General features: G+C 41.1%; 4 protein-coding genes across 5 annotated transcripts in view; 1 reads left to right on the top strand and 3 right to left on the bottom strand.

The window, feature by feature from the left end:
• The window catches only part of LOC136440038 (cytochrome P450 2J4-like), a 44,537-nt gene extending 43,690 nt beyond the window's left edge, over positions 1-847 (bottom strand). The window contains exon 1 of the mRNA XM_066435803.1: positions 745-847. The gene's annotated coding sequence lies outside the window, so the exon portion shown is untranslated. The remainder of the gene's footprint in view (positions 1-744) is intronic.
• Positions 848-1,336: 489 nt separating this feature from the next.
• On the bottom strand, positions 1,337-6,433 carry LOC136440042 (uncharacterized G-patch domain protein DDB_G0278987-like). Its single transcript, XM_066435807.1, has 6 exons — positions 6,305-6,433; positions 6,012-6,085; positions 5,445-5,641; positions 3,293-4,775; positions 2,654-2,832; positions 1,337-2,229 (listed from the first exon to the last, which is right to left on the bottom strand). Exons 4-6 carry the CDS (start codon positions 3,374-3,376, stop codon positions 1,755-1,757), a joined length of 738 nt encoding a protein of 245 aa, XP_066291904.1. The 5' UTR covers positions 3,377-4,775; positions 5,445-5,641; positions 6,012-6,085; positions 6,305-6,433; the 3' UTR covers positions 1,337-1,754.
• Positions 6,434-7,182: 749 nt separating this feature from the next.
• LOC136440196 (ectin-like) lies at positions 7,183-10,552 on the bottom strand. Its single transcript, XM_066436077.1, has 5 exons — positions 10,439-10,552; positions 10,084-10,217; positions 9,740-9,831; positions 8,772-8,945; positions 7,183-7,997 (listed from the first exon to the last, which is right to left on the bottom strand). The coding sequence occupies exons 2-5, from the start codon at positions 10,152-10,154 to the stop codon at positions 7,870-7,872; spliced, it is 465 nt and encodes a 154-aa protein (XP_066292174.1). The 5' UTR covers positions 10,155-10,217; positions 10,439-10,552; the 3' UTR covers positions 7,183-7,869.
• Positions 10,553-10,754: 202 nt separating this feature from the next.
• LOC136440195 (HAUS augmin-like complex subunit 8) lies at positions 10,755-20,170 on the top strand. 2 transcript variants are annotated; one of them, XM_066436075.1, is made up of 19 exons: positions 10,755-10,874; positions 11,154-11,230; positions 11,443-11,548; positions 11,889-11,979; positions 12,417-12,565; positions 12,998-13,158; positions 13,383-13,511; positions 13,772-13,826; positions 14,222-14,256; positions 14,538-14,611; positions 14,934-15,031; positions 16,787-16,995; positions 17,188-17,234; positions 17,434-17,511; positions 17,864-17,902; positions 18,100-18,219; positions 18,592-18,733; positions 19,231-19,381; positions 19,721-20,170. In XM_066436075.1, the coding sequence occupies exons 1-19, from the start codon at positions 10,807-10,809 to the stop codon at positions 19,869-19,871; spliced, it is 1,980 nt and encodes a 659-aa protein (XP_066292172.1). In that variant the 5' UTR covers positions 10,755-10,806; the 3' UTR covers positions 19,872-20,170. The 2 variants fall into 2 exon arrangements, with proteins under 2 accessions (XP_066292172.1, XP_066292171.1); XM_066436074.1 differs by having other exon boundaries at positions 17,431-17,511.
• The last annotated feature ends 281 nt before the right edge of the window (positions 20,171-20,451 follow it).

Below are 20,451 nucleotides of genomic sequence, written 5' to 3'. Positions count from 1 at the left end.
TGAAGCTCTGTTTATTCGCTTGAAAGGCAACCACACACAATGATAACTAGTACATGGATACAACAATAAACCTAGATCACACTTTTGGCGGGAGCGGGACTTTACCCGCGGGACGTGGGGTTTTTCCCCGAGATCACAATTTAGAACACAACGCTCAGTACCGTTCAATACAATCAGATCCAATACAATCCAACAGCTAAACTTGATCACAAAATGGGAACTTACCAACGACAGTAGCTTGAGACGACTAGTTACCGGGGCGGTAACGTACAACAACGACTAAACAACTAATATCCGAAGTTACGCTAACTGTTACTCATTAGCACCGCGTGGAGAGAGACCCCTGGCTGTAGACCCAAGACCCTCAGACCTCTGCTGGACTCCCCGACTCTCGACTCTTCGACTTTGCCTGGAGTTCTGACAGATATAGCAACTAGTAATTTACCATGGCGCGTGTTTTGGCGCTCTATTGGTCCGAAAGTTGCAAAGGTTGAGGGCGCAGGGTCATTGGTCAGGGAGACTATCTCTCACGTGGCTCTGTGACGTATGGCCAGTGACCAGTCGGTGACGTGCTGACAGTGACGTCATCGTCAAAGCAAAAGGGGACAAATCGTTACTGTTACAGTATCAAAGTGTATACGACACCACTAATATATCTAAAAGCAGGGTGACCTCAGTTTTACCATTACCTCCTGTTCCATAAATGTATGAACAATCATCAGTAAATCTGAGAAAAGGACTTACCGAGTCTTACACACCACCTTACTTCAGATCCGGGCCCCATGAAAAATGGTATGCAGATCTAGTGTCCTAGGTCAACGTCCGCTAGGTGAATGTCGCAGGGGTTAATGTTTGTCACGTAGGTCAACGTCCACTAGGTCGTATTCCCCTCTCGAGTCAAATATTCCAGTCCTTTAAATGATTTGTCTACATTCACTTTATTACGTATATCCTGCAGCAAAATAGATCATGGTCCGTATACAGTCCATTGCAGCAAGGATAAACCTCCTTGATTGCAGTTTGTCTCTGAGCATCATTCCAGTCCAGAAAAATCAACCTTGACCTTTCTCCTCCCAACAACTACCCACATACCAAATACCATTACAATCCCTCTACACGTTCTTCAGTTATGCTGACTTTAAGCATACGGTGACACAAACATACACACACGCAAACACACACGCAAACGCACGCAAAACAATATCCCCATGAAAAAGTATTTTTTCATGGAGATAATTATGTATACGTTACATTTAGGTCCACAAAACTAGATACGTTCTTTATACATGTAGCTCACCTAACAAGGATATTAAAACTCTAAAGACCCTTCCTCCTCCCAATTCTTTTTTTTTTAATTCTGAAGTCCAATCATGCAGTACATCAATTCACCATAATAGAGCACGTTTACATGGTTCAGTCGGGGAAATACTCTAGTTCACTTGCAGCATATGAAAAGGACATCTCCATGTGCAATACTTTTTTGCCAATAATTTCCTGAAGCTGTTCAAATAATCGATTTTTAAACATTATGGTACAAATGAAGTTTATCTAGTGACAATTTCTTTTTCAATTCAGCATTGCGTATTTCTTTCAAACACGAAATAAATCATTTGGAAACCATTAGCTGGAATGTCAATCTGACAGGGACAATTCAATAAAGCTATTACTAACGTTAACGTTACATGCCAATAGTTTATTTTCTTGTGATAAAGAAAAATACACACTTGAAAATGTGTATACAGTTCAACTCGATATCAAACTTTTGATTTTCGGAGAGCTCTCTTTGCCCTGTATTCCTCAAAAAAATTTTGCTTTATTTTCTTTCTCTTCAGTGACTCCTCTCTACATGATGTTTTCCTTCCCTCTTCCGCTTGGTCCTCATTTGAACTACTGTCATCAAGGAAAGACGACTGTCGCCTTCTTCTCTTCTTTGTTGTTCCGCACACTTTTTCCTCATCATCCTCATTCTCACTGTCTGTTTCTCCAGGAAATATTTCCCTCTTTCTAAGGTCACGCAATTTCTGCTTTCCCTGTGACCTCTGTCTGTGTTTGTGACTTTCTTCCTCCTCGGAAGATGACGAACTTGTCTGACTCTTTGAACTCTCCTCATCATCTTCTCCATCAGTTGTTGAGTTCCCTTCCTCCTCCTTGTCATCTTCATCATCTAGGAAACCACCCAGGGAGGTGTCCGAGTCGGTGAAGTCAGGGTCGTAGTTGTACCTGTTGTTCCTGCAAGAGATATGATATTATAACACAATGATATCCATGATTCTACATTTGTGCCCTTGCATGCTATTCAAGCAGAGCTTGGAGAAGGAGATTTTTCTACCTTTTTATGACTGCCCGTCGTTCTAACAGGCACATGGAGGGACCGACTGTAAACAAGTGGGACAAACAGCAGAAAGTAACAATCTTCTCCTCCTGAAACCTTTGCTTAGAGAGTACCTTAACGCCGTTAACTATCGTGCGCGTGACTGGCATGGTAAACTTGGGCCAGGTATGGAAATCATTAGAAGGATGTCAATGTCATGACTAGAGTGATTCTTTGCTTATTTGATGAGGAATTGACCAATAGTTAACAAGTAATAGAGATACTCAAAGATAACAGGAAAAGTCCTAAAACCGGGTTAGTCCAGCAATAATAGCCACTCACACTTTTAGAAAGTTGTTGACCAGCTTTCTTGGTCTGAGCTCTGCCAGAGACTTGCTAGGTGTCTCTTTCCTGTCCTTGGGAATGATGTGGCTGAGTACCTCATCTCTGCTGGGGAGCCGGAACTGACGGTTTGCTCTGGTCTTCAGACGATCAGAGCTCCGATGGGAAGTCTCCCATTCCTAAAGTAATATATGATGGCGCCACTTACGTTACTGTCTTGGAGTATCATTGTTAAAAATCACATTATCAAAGCATGTATTGTTAAGAGCCATTTTATCCACTGATATTAAAATATTCATATTTAGGCTACCATCTGCCACATTTGCCACTAGACATCAGAATTTTTTTATTGATGTCATAGTAATTATGATATGAATCCCCCGGCGACCATGTTGGCGGGTGATTGGATTACGGCAGCAGATGTTGGCGTGTTTAAGAGACGTATCTGTGTCTGTACATGTATTTGTATCTATATCTAACGTTATATAGCCGGTATAACTGCCCTTCGGCGTTAAACACCAGACGTACGCTATATCCAACATGGTGCACATGAAATAGAGACAGAGCAAACTGTTAAATATTCCCATTCTAGTTCGGATTATGATAGATATGAACAAAGGCTAGTAATATCTTCCTCACCTTCTTTGCAGTTGCACTTCCGGGTGCCGAGTCTTCGTCGTCAGATCCCGAAGATTGTATCCGATTCAAGCTACGTCTCTTCATACTACATTTACATTTCGCATGTACACTGATAAAGATAAATAACCTATAGTCCTACTTAACCTCGCTATGCCGCCTTATAGCGTTGGAAATTTGCTGAACATGGTTGCGAGAATCAGTCTCCAAACGTCACTCCGTATACTATGAACTCTGAACTCACCTTAGGCTGTATGCACCTGCCTAAGAGACAGCATCAAAACGCAAAAATAACTTCCCACCCGACTTCGTGATGTGAACCGCGATTGAGTGTGGGAGAATGTACCAGTATATGATATCTAGTGTAAAAGGGAGCAATGCGGACAATAGTTAAGATGTTAAAATGCCCAAATGTGCAGTACTTACTCATATCTCCATGAACAATTCTATTTGTAATATATGCTTGGTCATGAACACATTTATCTTACTTACACATATTGCAATATTGACAGTCCTATAATTTTCCAATTAGATGAACTATGGTGTTTTTGCATTAATTATGCAAATTAGGAATTTATTTGCATAATTGGTATCTGTTGATGCTCCACTTTCCATAAACTACATGTTACATGTATTTGACGGAATTCGTGACCAAGCACCCATCACTCGGATTCCATAATGAATTTTATTGTAACTATATAAACTCCTCAACATGTCTGATAACACGCGACTTAAGTACCATGTTGGTCAAGGGTAACAGTCGTGTCTAGCTGTTTTTGAAACAATCACACCAACCAAGCTGATCACGTCCTGTGTAGTACGTGCTGAATCCTCGCCAACCTATCAAAACAACTTGCGGAGACACAAGTAGCTGAGTAACAATAGAGAGCTCCTAGCTATAGATACACTAAACAATGGGCCTTTTTGATCTGTAATTAAGGGGAAAGCACTTAGCCTTGTTCTGCATAGACTTGAGACCAACAGAATGTCATTTATTTTTCGTTTCTATAGGAGACTTGCACACAAATGATTCTACAAAAGGGAACAAAAATGCGTACTTTTGTACGCTCAGTAACACCAACATAAAACTATTTGATTTCCCAATAGTTCATGTCAAGTAACCCGTGAAGATTAATTGTCATTACGTATTTCAAACATAAAATGGTTGAATAATCATTCTACAGGTGCTCTGTTTATTTGTATGTAATAGATGTCTGTGACTCTAACTACTACACTGCACAACAAAACAAAGCGCAACACAACAAAATACAGCAAAATTGGGCTGAAACATTCAAATTCGTTGCCCTTTTATAATAGAGGACAATAAGGCACGTTCCACTTTTCATATGTTGAGCCTAGCAAAATTTTATGCTGATCACGACGCCAACGATGATGACAATGAAAAGGATGATGACGACGATAACAACGATAACGGTCGTTTGCGATTGCGACACGATTGTTATCTGCTGAATGTTGCTCGAGCCTCCTGTAAAGAGAAGTTTAAGAATTTCAAAATAAACATTTTGGAGAAGCTGAGTGTTGTTTGACTTATTCATCATTTCTATATCAGAAAATGTGTGGATACCTTGACAATTTACTTTCGGGGGGAAACTAACCTACAAAATACTGAAGGACGACATATTCTGAAGTAGCATGCACAATTAATGAATAACATCCTGTAAATAGCTGGATCATCCAGCAAGTAGTTTTGATCATAAAAAAATTGATCTTTATTGGACGGCTTTTTTAATGCTATTACAGACCATGGTGAAAGTTTCTTCACCCAGCTTTGGACTCAGCAAGCAAAAATGTGCTTTTAAGAAACTCCAATTCACATAAAAAGTTTGCACATCCGGTTGGATGTGTACGTTGGACTTGTTGTTGTCCGTTGAATAGCCCCATTGTGGTCGCCGTGACAAAACAAATTAAGCTTGGTCACGCACGGTGAAATGGTTCCTGGAAATGTTTACTCTAACTCACTGCCCTCGGCCAAGCCGACAACAAAACAGGCCCAAAAGTAACAGTTCTGAATTAGTCATAGGTCCAAGTTATCGGCACCTCATCTCTCATCAATTGATCCCTTATTTAAGTGCAGTTACAATTATCTAAATGATCAGTAACAAACAAATCAATTTATATCATATCATTCAATCACCTCCACCATGGCTACTTCCACCATGGTGACCTCCACCACGTTGCGGTTTGCGGACGCCGCAGCACCGCCCCTCGTACTGCGAGGTACAGATGCAGCCGTTACCGGACGGAGTGCCGCTGTTGTAGCAGAACCGGTTACATGGCTCTGCTTCAGTGTGTAGTTACAACAGGAGCCAGTGCGGTTACGGACCTTTATGCCTTTAAACGACAGGAAAACACCCGAAACTTAAAGGGATACATCACATGCGAATCAAACTTTGTGTGCGCGCCGATTATAGGGGAAGATCTACATTTGAAAAATATGAACTTCCACACTGTGTATAAAACGTAGATTTTTTCTACAAGAGACCGACTGTTCTAGAAATTATCAAAGTGACGTTTGTGTGAAATGGTGCCACTAATTCTCCACTCCGCTGTGTGATGATTATGATGATGTTGAACATCTATATCACAATATTCTCAGCTGAATTCGTCATCACGCGTCATTGACCGAAAGCAGACTTTGTCTTTATATCGGACCAAATATAGTTGCACAATTTCTGAATATCAAAGTCTCCACTAACTTTACCTGCGTCTCCGCACGGATCAGAGCAGGAACTCCATGATCCCCAACTGTTCCACGAACAGATGCACGGGGAGACACTTTAAAGATACAAGAAGGAAAATCATCAATCGGTAAAAGCGTATTTCATTTTTCATGCATTTGATTCTTGGCCTGCATGGAAACTATTAAACACCGTAACTTCCTCATTATGACGCAGCTTATATTTTGGAGACAAAATATCCTAAGTTTGTAGTAAAAGCGAAAACAATGTGTCCTCCTAAACTTTACAAATTCCATTTAACTTTTTTGACACCAACCTGACCACGAAAAGGTGGAAAATGAAAACCAATAGGGTAAGACGAACTGGACGTCCAAACACAGCCATCTTGCCAACCAGGCTAGAAATTTCTGCACGTAAGCCAATCCGGCCGACTGGCAATAAAAGTCGTACTTTGGCCAAGCACCTGTCAAGTTGAGTGCTGGGAATTGATATGAATCGTGTAAAGAATTGAATTGCTGTCTATAGCCTCTTTGTGCTACTGTTGAATGGATGTGTCAAGTCTAATCAACAGTATCATAAACAAGGTCCGAGGCAGATAGGGGGACCAAACAAGTGTGCGACATTTAAAAAGTCATGACTATGTATTTTTGTGTCGTCGTGTAAATCCGTCGTATCGCCGAATGTTGTACACTACCATTAATAAGGCGTCGCCACGTTACAAAGACATGTCAACAATAAATATTTGTCATTGAATAGTGGATGTAAGTAAGTTGATGTGAAAATGATTGTGCAACGCATGTATGTGTTTGTGACTCTCCTCTTTTTACGGTTTTATTTCGCACTGGATTTGTAAATCTGTGGTCTTGACTTTATTCTTCTTCTTCGTAGTAAGGCGCAGTCACATGTAACAATGCCATGAATGATAGAACTCACCGTCGAAAAAGATCTACTACAACCTTTTCGTCACATGATTTTGTGCGACATATCCCGGACTGTTGACTTTTGGACGGTGGCAAATTGGTCTTCGCCATTGCTATGCCACAGATATCTTGCTTGCTAAGTGTCAATATTAGCTAGTTTTTGCATACACATCTCTAGCACTAAGCTACATACTGACAAAACAAGTAACACTGAAGTCGGGTAATTTAGCTTGTTAAGTTGTTCACATACCAATATTCTCGCATAGATATGATAAACAAAGGGAAAAGGCTTTCATTTTCAACCGCCATGCTTTATTGTTTGCAACATTTTAACTCCAACTGTGACATAAGAACTTGAATTCATTAATCTGAATGAAAAAAGGACAAACAAAAATGGGTTGGGGTCACAGATGCCACAGACGGCATCATACACAACGAAGTGATTTACACATGAAAGTAGAATAGTGGAGCCTGGGTTTATGAAATACATGTAATATGTATAAAAATTTCTTCCCTAGAGGTTTTCTTATACTGAAAAATTAAAACTAACACGGGGTTCTGTACACTCAGTAACAGCTTGAAACATAAAGCTTATTTGATTTTCAAATGTATTCGATGGTATCCGTGAAATGTAATTATGAGGACACATTTCAAAGTTAGCATAAAATGGTCCCCAACTGCCAAGCACACACGACCATCCTTGCCAAACGTGTTTAGGTCATAAATCTTCACGACACATGGCTCTGCTTGGAGACATTTCATTACAGCTTCGCGCTATAGAGCTTGTGCAAAAACAGCTTGAGATACATGTTTCTACAACCCATGTCTAACGTTACTGTTTACTACATGGGTGTTTTTCTTTGGGTGTTGTCATTAGCACAATTAATCTAAACATTGATTTAACCGGTAGGATTAAATATGGAACATTGTTAAGAACTCTGACATTCTTGCTCGGAAGAACCTAGCCAGTACATTTGCAGCAAACGTAGATGATGAAGAAGAAGGCCACAGAACCGCCACCCCCACCAACGCTGACATACACCCAGATCGACACTGTGGTACCTCCCGGTTGGGTGTCGGCAGAGCCTCCTGTAGAAAGAACACAATTGTTTGAGAAAAAAAGCACATAAAAGGCTACTAGATATTAATCTATGTTCAGTTCCCAGATGTCCTCTCTCTCAAAATCATATGCTCTTCAGCTAGTCATCAGAGCGTCAAAGTCGGATATAGTCAATATTTCTGTGTTCCTATGGCCATATGGAAATGTCACCTGACTAACTATCTAAGAGTAAATAAACATTTTACAAGTCTGTTCGCCTGGGGCCTGGTTTGGAGTACGTAACATAGTGTTGCTTTTACATTCTCCTTCTCCGTAAGACTATTTAATAAGTACCGCATTCTTTTATGTTTACCTTACAACCTTAGGCGTTGCGGTAACCACCGCCGCCCCCAATCGGGATAGTACGATCGGAACTATAGATTCACTAATGGCCTTGAAAACACGTACGTGTACCCAGCAATTACTACGGGGGCTGCATTTTACGCTTCTTCCATTGAATAGACCCATTGTGGTAAACGAAACCAAACAAGTTCTTACTTCCCTGTCAGCTTACAGACCTGAGTCAGCTTACAGATGTGCCTTAGGTGGCATAGCCTGACTGCTAGTTCAGGACTGCTTAACCAAAACCAAAGCTGTAGGGTTGATTTGAATGAGGATTTTACAATGGTCAATATTGACCGAAGGAGGCCCCCAGGCTGGCAAACAAACGGCGGTAACAGAACATTCCAAATGGATTACAGCATTCCTTTTTGTAACTATGTTGTTCGAAAAAAATTGGAGAAAGTTACAGAAAACTATAACACCTTCTTCTCCACCACCTTGCGGTTTGTCGACGTCACAACACCGTCCGTCGTACTGCGAGGTACAGATGCAGCCGTTACCGGACGGAGTGCCGCTGTTGTAGCAGAACCGGTTACACGCCACCGTTTCTGTGCCCGTAGAACAGCAAGAGCCAGTGCGGGTCCGGGTCTTCGTGCCTTAAAACATTACATTGTATTTGAAATAGATGTAAGTTTAAAGAAATTAGAAATTCATTGTTTGATGAACGAAAGTTGTGATCGAGCTGTAATCAGTGATAAGTTCAGCTCAAAACGAAACAAAATTCACAAAAATTAAGGTTCACCGCAGATACCAACGGCTTTGTGAAAACTTAACAATTCTTCGACATCTTAGAAAGAAAGTAAACTGCACCCTACAAACAACTCCTTTTCATAAAATAGAGGCGGGCCAGGAACTAGTATGTAATAGTACAGATTTGTCTGTGAAGGGTGCACCCCCTAGTTTATTTTGGGTCTCAATTCGAGTTTGCACACCCTAAAGTCTAGCGACCGTCTCTTTCAGGAAATACTTCTGAGCCAAAACAACTGTGAATGGGAATGAAGGATATCCCTCTAGCTACAAGAAAACCCGAGTTTCGGTTTCTTCAACCTCTGTAATTTTAGTAAATATTAGAGGGAAAAAGTTCATTTTTTGTCGCGCACTACCACGGTCGTAAGAACTGGTGCGTGCACCGTGAAATACGCGCCTTGAATAATAATGAACAAGCTTAAGCAGCAAGTAACAATCATCTGCTCAAGTCGGAAAAAGTTTTGTTTACGCACAACAAAATGTTTTCTGATTAATTATTCATATTGTTAACATGGCAGCATTCAGTCAAGTTTGGTGGCAAATGAGCCAAAAAAGGCCATGTAAAAAGCCGCCAAACTGCACAGGTGGCTGGTTGTCACATACTAACTTAAAGGTTGTGAGATCATAAGGGTTGCTGATTTACCAGTATTTCCACAAGGCTCAGAACACGAGCTCCACGACCCCCAGTTGTTCCAAGCACAGGTGCATCCGCCGCGGCGCCTTCTCCACGATGTACTTAAAGAAAAGTAGAAGAAAATGCCAATTAAGTGATACGTCTGCCTGTTCAAAATTCACCTTCTTGAAAACTGTTCACTCGTCTGCAGCCGAGGATAAACAACAAAGGCTTCCTTGTCGTGACGCAGTTCAGAAATTGAAACTACTTTTCTTCCGTCCCAAATCCGCAATTTAAGAGGCATAACTTACACACTTTTTGAAATTTTGATTTCAAGCTATATACAAGAATTTTCAGGTGTTTTCACAACCTACCTGCCTGTGAAAAGGCAGAAAAAAAGAGCCAAGGTGGTGAAGCGACGAAGCAAACGTCCAAGTACAGCCATCTTTGCACACCTTGTTGTGTCTGTCAGGAAGTATCGGTTGTCAGTTATGGCATTGGCGGCAACCTATAGGATACAAGCGTCCCTAATGCATATTTGCACAGTGATGAAGTTTAACAACAACAAAGACTGAGCAAAAATGCTGAACTGAGAAAGGCTTGTGAATTGCCCATTCTTTGAGTGCAGCAATGTGGAAACGGAGCGCGGCAACAAGTTGTAGAGACTGGGGTCGGGATGTCATTCACACACCTTAATGGTAAAAAGAGATGTTATCTGTATCACTGTACTTTGCAAGGGGTCGACCGGTCTGTAGCCTGACGAATCGCGCTCCTAGTGGCCAGCCGGTCTTGTAACCGCCATCCCTTGGGGTGGGGGTCAGTAACCTCCGGCCGAGAGCTTGTGTAAACACATGGCTAGACCGGTCTGTTGTTGCAAAAGTTGGAATGTGCTTCTTTTTCTTTTCAATATGATAAGCGTAGATTGAATTGTGTAAACTGACTATCATTATGACATAAGATTATCAGGGCTATTAGGGAAACCCGGTAAATATAAAAAAAACGTTACAATTTCCCAACCAAACATCTACTTGGAGATTCGCTTCTGGGCGTGTTCTAAGGTCAAAGTTCGGGCTGAGGTCTAGGCGGGAGAATCAAAGATGGCGTCCAAACGAAGTTTGTACAAACCTGCTCCGGAGGAGAGAGGTCCTGGGACAAGACACAGGAGGTAAGGGGTCATCTACAAACTGCAGGAGTAATGATAGCTAGAGTAAAGAGCTGATGTTTTTTTGTACCATTTTCTTGTGATTTTAGATCAGTTTACGTAGGTGGGAGGGGGGCTTGCAAGTTCTTATATCATAATCTTCTACTTTTGGTTTAATAGGTAGCCAATATCAACTTGTTGATGAATCTGCTACACTTGACATAATACACGTCGCACGTAATGTTCACGTAGTCGTTTCCACTTATTTTCTGTGCATTTTCCATGTCCACCCGTCTTCTGTAGGCCCCTGGCTCAAGGCCGTCTGGCTACGTCTGAACCCGTAACAGCTGTCCCGAATGCACAGGAGCAGATAACTCAAGGTACTTAACCAGCGGCCAAACATATATATCACTGTTATAATTCCTAGCTCTATCTCTAAACTCTAACAAGTATCTTTTGGGAAAATGAAGCATAAACAAGAAAATAAAGTAAAAATGAAGTGATACTTGAGTACACTGTGTTTGTTTTGATTTTCTCAACAAGAAGTTCAAGAAAGGCTATTTTTAAAACAATATTTTTTCTTCTATTTCAGCTCAAACTGCGGGATCAAGAGATACTGTGGACCTCACCAGAGGAGCGTTGTCCTACAGACAGTCAGGAGCAGGCACAGATGAAACTATCTCCAGCACACCCAGGAAGTATGTAACATATGACAGTGGTTTATTCTTAGAGTGAGAGATGGTTGGTGAACACTCAACACTCCGCTGACATGTTTCTTCAACTTATAATGTCACAGTCCTGAGATTACCTCATAATTTTCTATTTCTGTAGTGTACAGTTTTACAGTCGAAATAGTTGGGCATCACAATGTCACTCCGCATGGCAGTTGGAACAACCTTCATACATATTACAATCTGGCCCTGAATAATGCTATTCTCAGTAGTGGTATGACTACTAGTACTGCCCTAACACACTTAAAACTTCTCAGCAATGATGTACATCTGATGAGACTGTCGCGCTGTTTTGTCCGCTGTTCAGCAATCCCCCCAGAGGCAGCATGTCACCTGCCCGACCCAAGCCAACAATGACAGATGAACTAGCAGTGTCAGACCTGGAGTCCTCAAGCGGGGTAAATAACTCAACACAGGTTACTAAGGAATATCGACATTAGTACTGTCCAATAAAAGATGTCAGAAAAAAATCAAATTTTGCACAAAATTTGTATTGGATATGGGGTAAGGCAGCATGGAGAAGATTAGGAATACTAGTAGTTGTGTAGTTGTGGTTATAGATAATTTAAGTGATACATGCACAGTCATAAACTAATGCTCTTGTACATTTTTGTGAATATGGGGTACAGTAGTTTATATGGTACATGTTGTAATTCTTACAGAGTTCCAATAGAGGTAGCCTCCTTAGCAGGCTCTGTGGGTCTGCCCTTTTGCTGATGGCATATCAGTTCTATTGCACTCGCATTGTATAGCCTGCTATTGCTAAGGAAGCTTCAACAGACTATTAGGGGAATGTTTGGTAACCAGAATCTCATGTGATTTTTTTGTGTGATAGAGTAAAGACTCTGCCCCTGTTCTGTACGTGGATGCCAGTCGAGGTCCCAAGAGTCCAGAGAACACGGAGGTGGACATCGTGACGTCTGTTGTCCAGTCTCCCATCAAGGTGGTCTGTCACACACCTGCAGCTGTCCAGTCAGACCTCAGGTGGGGTTTCTGTCAGCTGGTTTTGTCAAGACATGAAGTGTAATGACCAGGAATAACAAGAATCCAGTGGGAGAATTCTAATAAAAAGATTGCTAGACATAGCAAGCAAGACATACTTACACAAAATGTGGCTGAAAAGGACATGAACAATGGACGTGTCCAACTTCCAAGTACATATGTATTTGAATAAAATACAGTGAAAAACAAGCAATTCAATGTATATTTAGCCTAAAGCAATGTTTACAAGATATATTTTTATAAGCTTCTTTATGGTCATCCTATTCAATATCCTTGTCCTATTCCAATTAATCTATTAATAGTATTAGGAAGGCATATTTTTGATTCTTAGGAACAGGTGCTAAACAACAGGGAACTCATTTCTACTTAAACACTAGTGTTAACAGTAATATGAGTGTTATTTTCTTTTTTTAGAAATACTGGTGACCCGAGACAGACTGCAAAGGTTACTGTAGATGCAGTACCATCAGTGCTGCTAGAGGGAGACACTGATCACACCATGGGTGTGACCGAACTACAGCAGTCTGTTTCCAGACACAAGATTCCTCTTGTCATTAGGGAAAAGGACATAGCAGGTATGAATGACAGTTTCTATCAATCCACAATTGTTGCTTCGACAAATTTCAAAACTTTAAAGCTTTAAAGTAGCTTGTGTTAATGGAGAAGATGTTGTATGCATTATTTGAGTTCTGGTGACATGCCTATTCTCTTAAAGAAATTTTAAACTTTTCAACCATGGTTTTTGAACCGCTGTAAGTGCCCTGTATGTCCTACCTGTAGTATTCTTCTAACTCCACAGGGGGAGCTGTTGACCCCTTCTCCTCATCTCGCCCTGTGGAAATTCCAGAAGGAGACACAGACGAGGTGCCAGTCAGGGACTCGGACTCTCTCTCTGTCAGACCCAAAATCAGACAACAGGCACAACAAGGTAAAGTGGGGATTCCATAGAGGCCAGGCTGTTGAGCATCCAAAGATCTGACAGTTCTCCCAACTGTCTTTCAGTAAGCTCTCAATGACCTGCAAGGTTTTCCAATTACATGTATCTCTCAAGGACCATTCAATATTCTCAATGGGCTTGAAACAACACTTGCACCACGGAGATATCAATGTCAACTGTATTGAGAAACGGTCACAGATGACATGTTCTGATATTTGTTTGATCCCCATTTATTTTCTCATTTCATTTAGATACTGTGAAGGATCAAGGAGTTTCATCCGCTGTTAGTGTAACAGATTCACAAAGGTACTCTTACATGTACATGCTGGGGTTATAAGTGTTGGAGTTACTTATGAAAAGGGAATGGGTTTGGGCAAGGGGATGGATCGTGTTGGGCTTTTGGGAATGATTCTGGGTAGACTAAATGTTTGTACTAGTAGGGCCTTCATATGGGCTGATAGGGAAGATGGGATAAGGCTTGCTGGGATGGGGAGGACGAGCTGAGGCTTGTGAATAGCCTAGATCTCAGGATGTTAGCATTTGGTTTGAAAAACAGAAGTGGGGGGGGGGGGGCGGAGGGATAATATGACTTGTGATAGGATAGATGTTGCAAGCTATTCTTGCTGATGCATTTTGTTTGATGATGCCAGTGTGAATGGCAAAGGACAATGAATAAAGATTGATATTTTACTTGTATCTAGAGAGCAGCCAACTAAGAAGAAAAAGAAACCCAAAGGTGGAGTATCAGCTACATCATGCATATTTTGTTTGAAATGTTTGTTCTGTTGATATTGACATCCTAAATCTTTATATGCTAACAATTTTATGGTTATTTACCTTCAATATGTACAGATGTATTCTGTAAATGTTATCAGGTACTGTGGAGTACATGTTTGTAGCTTTTATTCAGTCCTCTGCTGAAATTTTCATAAAGACTAACATTTTCCTAATAGCAAGCTAGGTATGCATCATGTTTGATTAATCTGACATCCTTATAAGTATTCCTCTTCCCTACAGGTATTGTTGTTGAGTCCCGGTACATGCAGAAAGCCAAAGCTGCAGTACTTCCTGACAAACCCAAGATTGGCAAGGTAAATGTATGTGTGTGTGTTTTAGAAATGTGCAATGTATTTCCATACAGCAAAGCAGAATGGGTAAGGGGCGGGGTAAAGTCTGCCATCTCTGATTGCCTTGTAAAGAATATCTCATCATTTGAGATACAATGTACATGTACATGAATATATTCAATGAATAGTTGTACCAAGTTTGGACAGTTGGTTTATAAATTGAGAGAAGGGAAGACTAGAGATCCAGCTGGTGTGTTACGCCGAATGGCGGTTATACCAGCTATATCGATACAGATACAGATCCACTAGCATAGCTTATTAGGGATATTTCATTATCTGATTCCAGAGTACACAGTCCTCTGCTGTTCAGACCCCTAAACCAGCCCCTAGCCGGACAATGAGCGCTCCTAAAAGGAAGGTAGCACAGAGTTCATCCTTCACCAGGTAGGAAACTATCAAAATATGCAAGGATTCCGAAGTAATTATGTTGAGTTGATATTTTGGAAGATGTTACTGCAGTAATTTTACAAGCCCCTTAAAAGTATTTTTTAGAATGATTTCATAAGACTGTATGCATGTGGTTTTTAAAAATGACTGAATCACAGTGGTTTCAATCTGCATGAAAAATATTGTTCTCTCAACTTGTTTTGTTTGGAATAATTGTTTTACATTGTCTGTTAATTGTGTTCTTGTAGTAGCCTCTACCAGGCTCCGCGGGATGGCTGGAAAGTAGAAATTGGCCTAATACTAGTAATAGAGTGAATAGTGTGCCAAGGGAGTTAGCTACGGAGAGAGGGTCCAATCTGCCATCCACGGAGCCTGTGAGGACTCGCTTAGAAGAAAGGGTATCAAATTAATCCCCCAATTATCTGTACAAAGGAACTAACTCAGCGCTGAAGATTATTTAGGTCGTAAATCGTTCAGCGCGCAGTGTGGCGCGGCCGGGCGTGTGTGTAGGGAAGCCAGCTGTGTGGGACAAAGGTCACACGCAGGTGGCAGCAGAACGCACCAAAAATTATATTCTGTATCAAGATGCTTGCATTCTCGGTACTTCCTCGCTAAAATATAAAAGAAACATTTTCATTTGTTGAACAAATGGTCTAGAGTTGATTTTTTTCTGCAACGAAATGTAATATGTTTATTGTTTACGAGATACTTACGTTACTGTGCGGTTAATCTGCAGCGAACGAGCGGGGAAATATGGTAGACATTTTTTCTTGTTGAATTCAGCCAAACTGTGCATTTTAGAGGCTTATGGTGGCATCTAACGGTTCGGGCTAGTTGAGGCAGGACGGTGTGGCCTGAAATCAAAATGTTTTACAGGCCGATGCCCCCGTCAGAAGTCCGACGAAAACATAAATCTCCACGACGGCATCGGGCCGAGCCGGGCCGGGCCCTGCCGCAAACTCGTAGCCAAAAGCATTCCCGGGTCGTTTATACCCACGCGGCGCACACGCGTACGATCGACTACCATCGCAGTACAAAAACTGTCACAGACAACTACACCAGAGGACAAAAAATATCGCTTAGACTACGATGTAGGGCACTGGTCTGGACCGTTATGACTTCAAACTTTCGTGATCTCTGACACTTCCTGTCCACATGTTCGCTGGTGGGCTGCTCCTGTCCGGGCCGTCACGGGCGAGTCGGAAAGCAATAAAAGGATTATTTAGCTACTTCGCACCTATTAGATAGCGATTAATGGACATCAAACGAGATACCGAGTCCTCACAGGCTCCGTCCATCGAAATGGAATCTTACTGTATAGCGGACCTACCCTGTATAGCGAAGTAACACGGCTGATTTCCACTATTTTCCCAACGATAGGACGGAGCCTGGTAGAGGCTATTCTTGTAGTAGCTGAACATTCAATTGGCAAATCACAGAAACAATCAAACTTTTCTGGTCTGAGAAAATCCTGGTATTGTTATTGCCTTTGAAGGCACTTGAACCAACAATAGTGCTTTTCAACACTTAAGCTCTCTTTAATAGACACATTATTGTTTATAATGTAGAGAATATTCAGGGCTTAATCTAAACAGGGGAACAGAGGCGCTGCGCCCCCATGCCCTGACCAGTAATTTTGCCCCTCGGGAAGCCTTAGACTGCCCCTTTTAAACTTAAATTCTCTTAAACTCCAAACCATCCTCCCTCTTCGTCTGCTCCCTCGCAATGCACCCTCTTGCAACTTTTTCCTAGAAAAACTCCGGGAGATAAACCAGTGAGGAAGGGAACAGAGCATGGCTCTACACCCATACTTGCTGGAAACAAGAGGCCGACATCGACGCCTGTTGTAGCTGGCAGTAAGAGGGCAGCGTCCACACCCATGGCCGGGAACCACCCTAACACCCCCTCCATGACACTGGGGGACATCTCAGCCATCCCCTCTGGAGACAGCATACTAGTTGGTAAGCCATTTCTCTTTATAACAAAAAAGATTTCGAGATAAGTGTTTATCCATCCAGTTCAAGATTCTATAGTAAAATGTTCCGGTAACTTTTTAGATTTTCAAGTGACAGGTAGAGCATTGGTTCACTATTACTGTTAAAGCTTTATTTTTTGAGCAAGTCAAGTGATTTTGACTTCCGTTCTCTTCCCAGCACCCTCAACATCTACATCTGCTTCAAAAGGGAAACCTAAGAAAAAGGTACATGTAGGCTTCTTTTAGCTGCCCATTTCATGACAATCTACAGTAGCCTGAAATTTACATGAATACAAATGTATAAGCAGGTTTGCTTTCTATTTTTAGGATGTGAATTGTGAAATTCTTCTGCAATGATTTAATATTGGATTTTGGATAGCAAATTTAAGTGCTGATACTGTTTGTTTGTTTTCTCCATGAGAAGGCCAGTACTGAGGTGACTCAACACCAGCTGGACATGTGGTACATAAGATACCTGCAGTGGCTCTACATCAGCTCCAAGGTGAGAAGCTGGAGTATGGCATCTTAAACATTGCTTTTGGGGTGGGGGAGCATATTACATACTGTACTAATTACTGGAGTATTCTGATGTCATTTGCTATAACATTTTCTACCATCAGTGGAACTGGTGTTCATCACAAAAATGTGACTGTCTGAAACCTAGAATAGATCTGGAGTGGAAATGGGCTCTTTGACAAAGATTTCATAGACATTGTTTGGTAATAGGTGCCTTCAATCAAGCTTCAGTGTTCTCAAGTAGGAATCACAGTAGATTTGTAAACGATGCCTCCCTGTGACTCCTGCGTACATTGCAGCGCAGAATTGTTGACTTCTTGACATGGTATTATTTTCAGATGGAAAAAGATCTCAAGGAGAAGGAGAAAGAGTCATCAGTGAGTAGCTACAATGTAGTTTTTTCTTCAAGTGACGATATGTCAAGAGCTTAGTGTTAGAAAAAAATACTTCTTGACTTTTGTTCCGAAAATAGTATAATGTTAATACCAATCTGAAAATTCATTTTATCAATAAGCTTTGAGTTAAATGTCAGACCGTGCTCAATTTTTTCTTGTCTCCTCTTCAAATGTTCTAGCAATACTGCTATGCATTGTGGGAGAAAAATGAAGATCTGAGGAAGAAGATCACGGAGGGAAAACAGCGTATCCACTGTTTGAAGTACCAGAACTTGCTGGACAGGCTGCTGAAGTTGCAGGTACATTTATAAAGTTCTTTTTTACAGATTTGTTACTTTAACGTTACACACACTGTGTGTAACGTTAAAGTAACAAATACACAAATGCCTGCCATACTGTAGGTATTTTCAAATGCTCTAGAAAACAAATTGTGAAATTTTACGTTTGCTACAGTAACATGTATGTTGTGACATACAAATGTATGTGCATTGTGATGAGTTTAAAATTTTTAAAAATTGTAATCGTTCAGTCATTGCAATTATCATAGTAGAATTATGGGACAGCAATCAGAGTTTGAGAAAATGGATGGAAAGAAAAGTTGAAATCCAGCCGTCTGAACAGTTGAGAACTGGTATAATCTTTTGTGTTTGTGGTTCTCCCCCTGTTGGCAGGAGGCAGCATTACAACCACTTGTAGATAGTGCTCCCAAGATGCAGCAGGACTACAGTGAGTTTGCCCATGCCTTGGATACCACGCGGCACCACCTAGCAACCACCTCTGTATCTGATGATGTGGATAACGAGGATTATATCAGTAAGTAGATGATAAATGTTTGTACATAAATAATGACATATTTACATTGTATTTCATGTTGTCTTACATACATGATGTTGATTATGATTTAACATGCAATGTAAGCTGTGTCATGATTTCTAGAGTTTTAGACTTTAAGGAATTTAGACAATCCAAGAGGCCAAAATAGTGACATCATGTGGTGGCCAATGGTAAAGAGATGTACTCAGAGTTGATTTTCTCAATGCATTTCATGCCAGATTATCTTGTTTGCAATATATTTGATGGTCCTGAAGGGATATGATGACATCCATGAATGAGACCTAAAAACTGGAAGTTCCACTGCAGTACTGTGGAAAGCTGCTGGGATGTCCATTATCAAACTTGACCTAACCCACCTACCAAATATCATTTGGATTCATTCACAACTTCTTGAGTTTAGTTGATAAAAAACATGTTGACCAAAAACGTAACCTTCTTGGCAAAGGCAATAAGACAAACTATTTCCGGTGTTCCAGAAAAGCTGTACGAGTCTGTGAATGAGATAGAGCAGCTGTTAGGACAGCTGAGTGTCATGACCAGCAGACAGCTGCCCAAGGTCACAAAGTTCTCCAAGGAGCTGGAAGAACTGCAGAAGACGACATCAGCCGAGGGCGTTCTGCTCAAAAGGTGACCCAACTGTAACAGTTATCATCCTGTCATCTTTTTGTGTGCCTCACTCATAACATGGCACAAATGAGTGTGGTTCACTGCCTTCGAGTAAATCACATCTCTGAAGCAACTTCAACTTAACCTTATATGTATTCATGTACATTGTTTTTGCAGACAGATATGAGTGCAAAGTGTAAAGCTATAGAACGCAGCTCATATTCTGGCCAGTTTTGGTCTTCATAGTCTAGTCATACCCACAAGTCAGAATCATGTTTTTCTGAACCATGGCACAACACCATGTACACTTTTGCCAGTATTGTTGAATTGGTTTAAAAGTTTGTGTGTGTGTGACTGCAGGATGGAGGAGCTGGTGGCTGCAGCAGAGAGCATCATGACCCAGGAGGTGTCACTCATCTCACAGGAGGTGCAGCTCAACAGGGCAGGGGAGTCTGCAGATGACTTCACTTCCCAGGGGGCATTACAAAATAAAGGGCTATTTGCACCATAAGATCAGTTTATATGCATGTAAGAGTGGAACAGACTTTGAAGTATCATATTGACTACATGTATATGGAACCAATTGATAGAGATGGTATGCCAAAAATAGTTAATCAAGCAACTGGATAAAATTTTGTAATGACCCTCAAAAGTTGCTTGAGTATCTAACTTTCATCAATGGATAAAGATGGTAGTTACGACCGACCGACCGATGATGGTGATGAGTTATGATACAATCCGTGGGTACATGAGAAAGACTGATGTACATGTATTAAAAACAGAGAATAAATTTGTATAAAGCATCATTAATTTTGAATGTCTCTGCATGTCTTCTTTTTCCATGATTTTGGTATGTACTGCTACAATTAAAATCTATGCCAACTAATAAACTCTGCAGCCTGAAAGTACATAGTTGTTTTTGAACGACATACCTGTTTATCTATATGGGTAGGGGCAATTGAATGGGGTTCAGGGTGAGAGAACACAGATACAAAATGGGTTTGGGGAACGTCGAACAGGGGCACTGTGGCTCTACTGTGGCCCCATGCTCTTCACCTTGTGCTCCCTTACTGATCAAGGGAGCAGATTTT

The sequence above is a fragment of the Branchiostoma lanceolatum genome, chromosome 8 (genome assembly GCF_035083965.1).
Source record: "Branchiostoma lanceolatum isolate klBraLanc5 chromosome 8, klBraLanc5.hap2, whole genome shotgun sequence".
NCBI lineage: Eukaryota > Metazoa > Chordata > Leptocardii > Amphioxiformes > Branchiostomatidae > Branchiostoma > Branchiostoma lanceolatum.
This window is presented reverse-complemented; position numbering and strand designations above follow the sequence as displayed.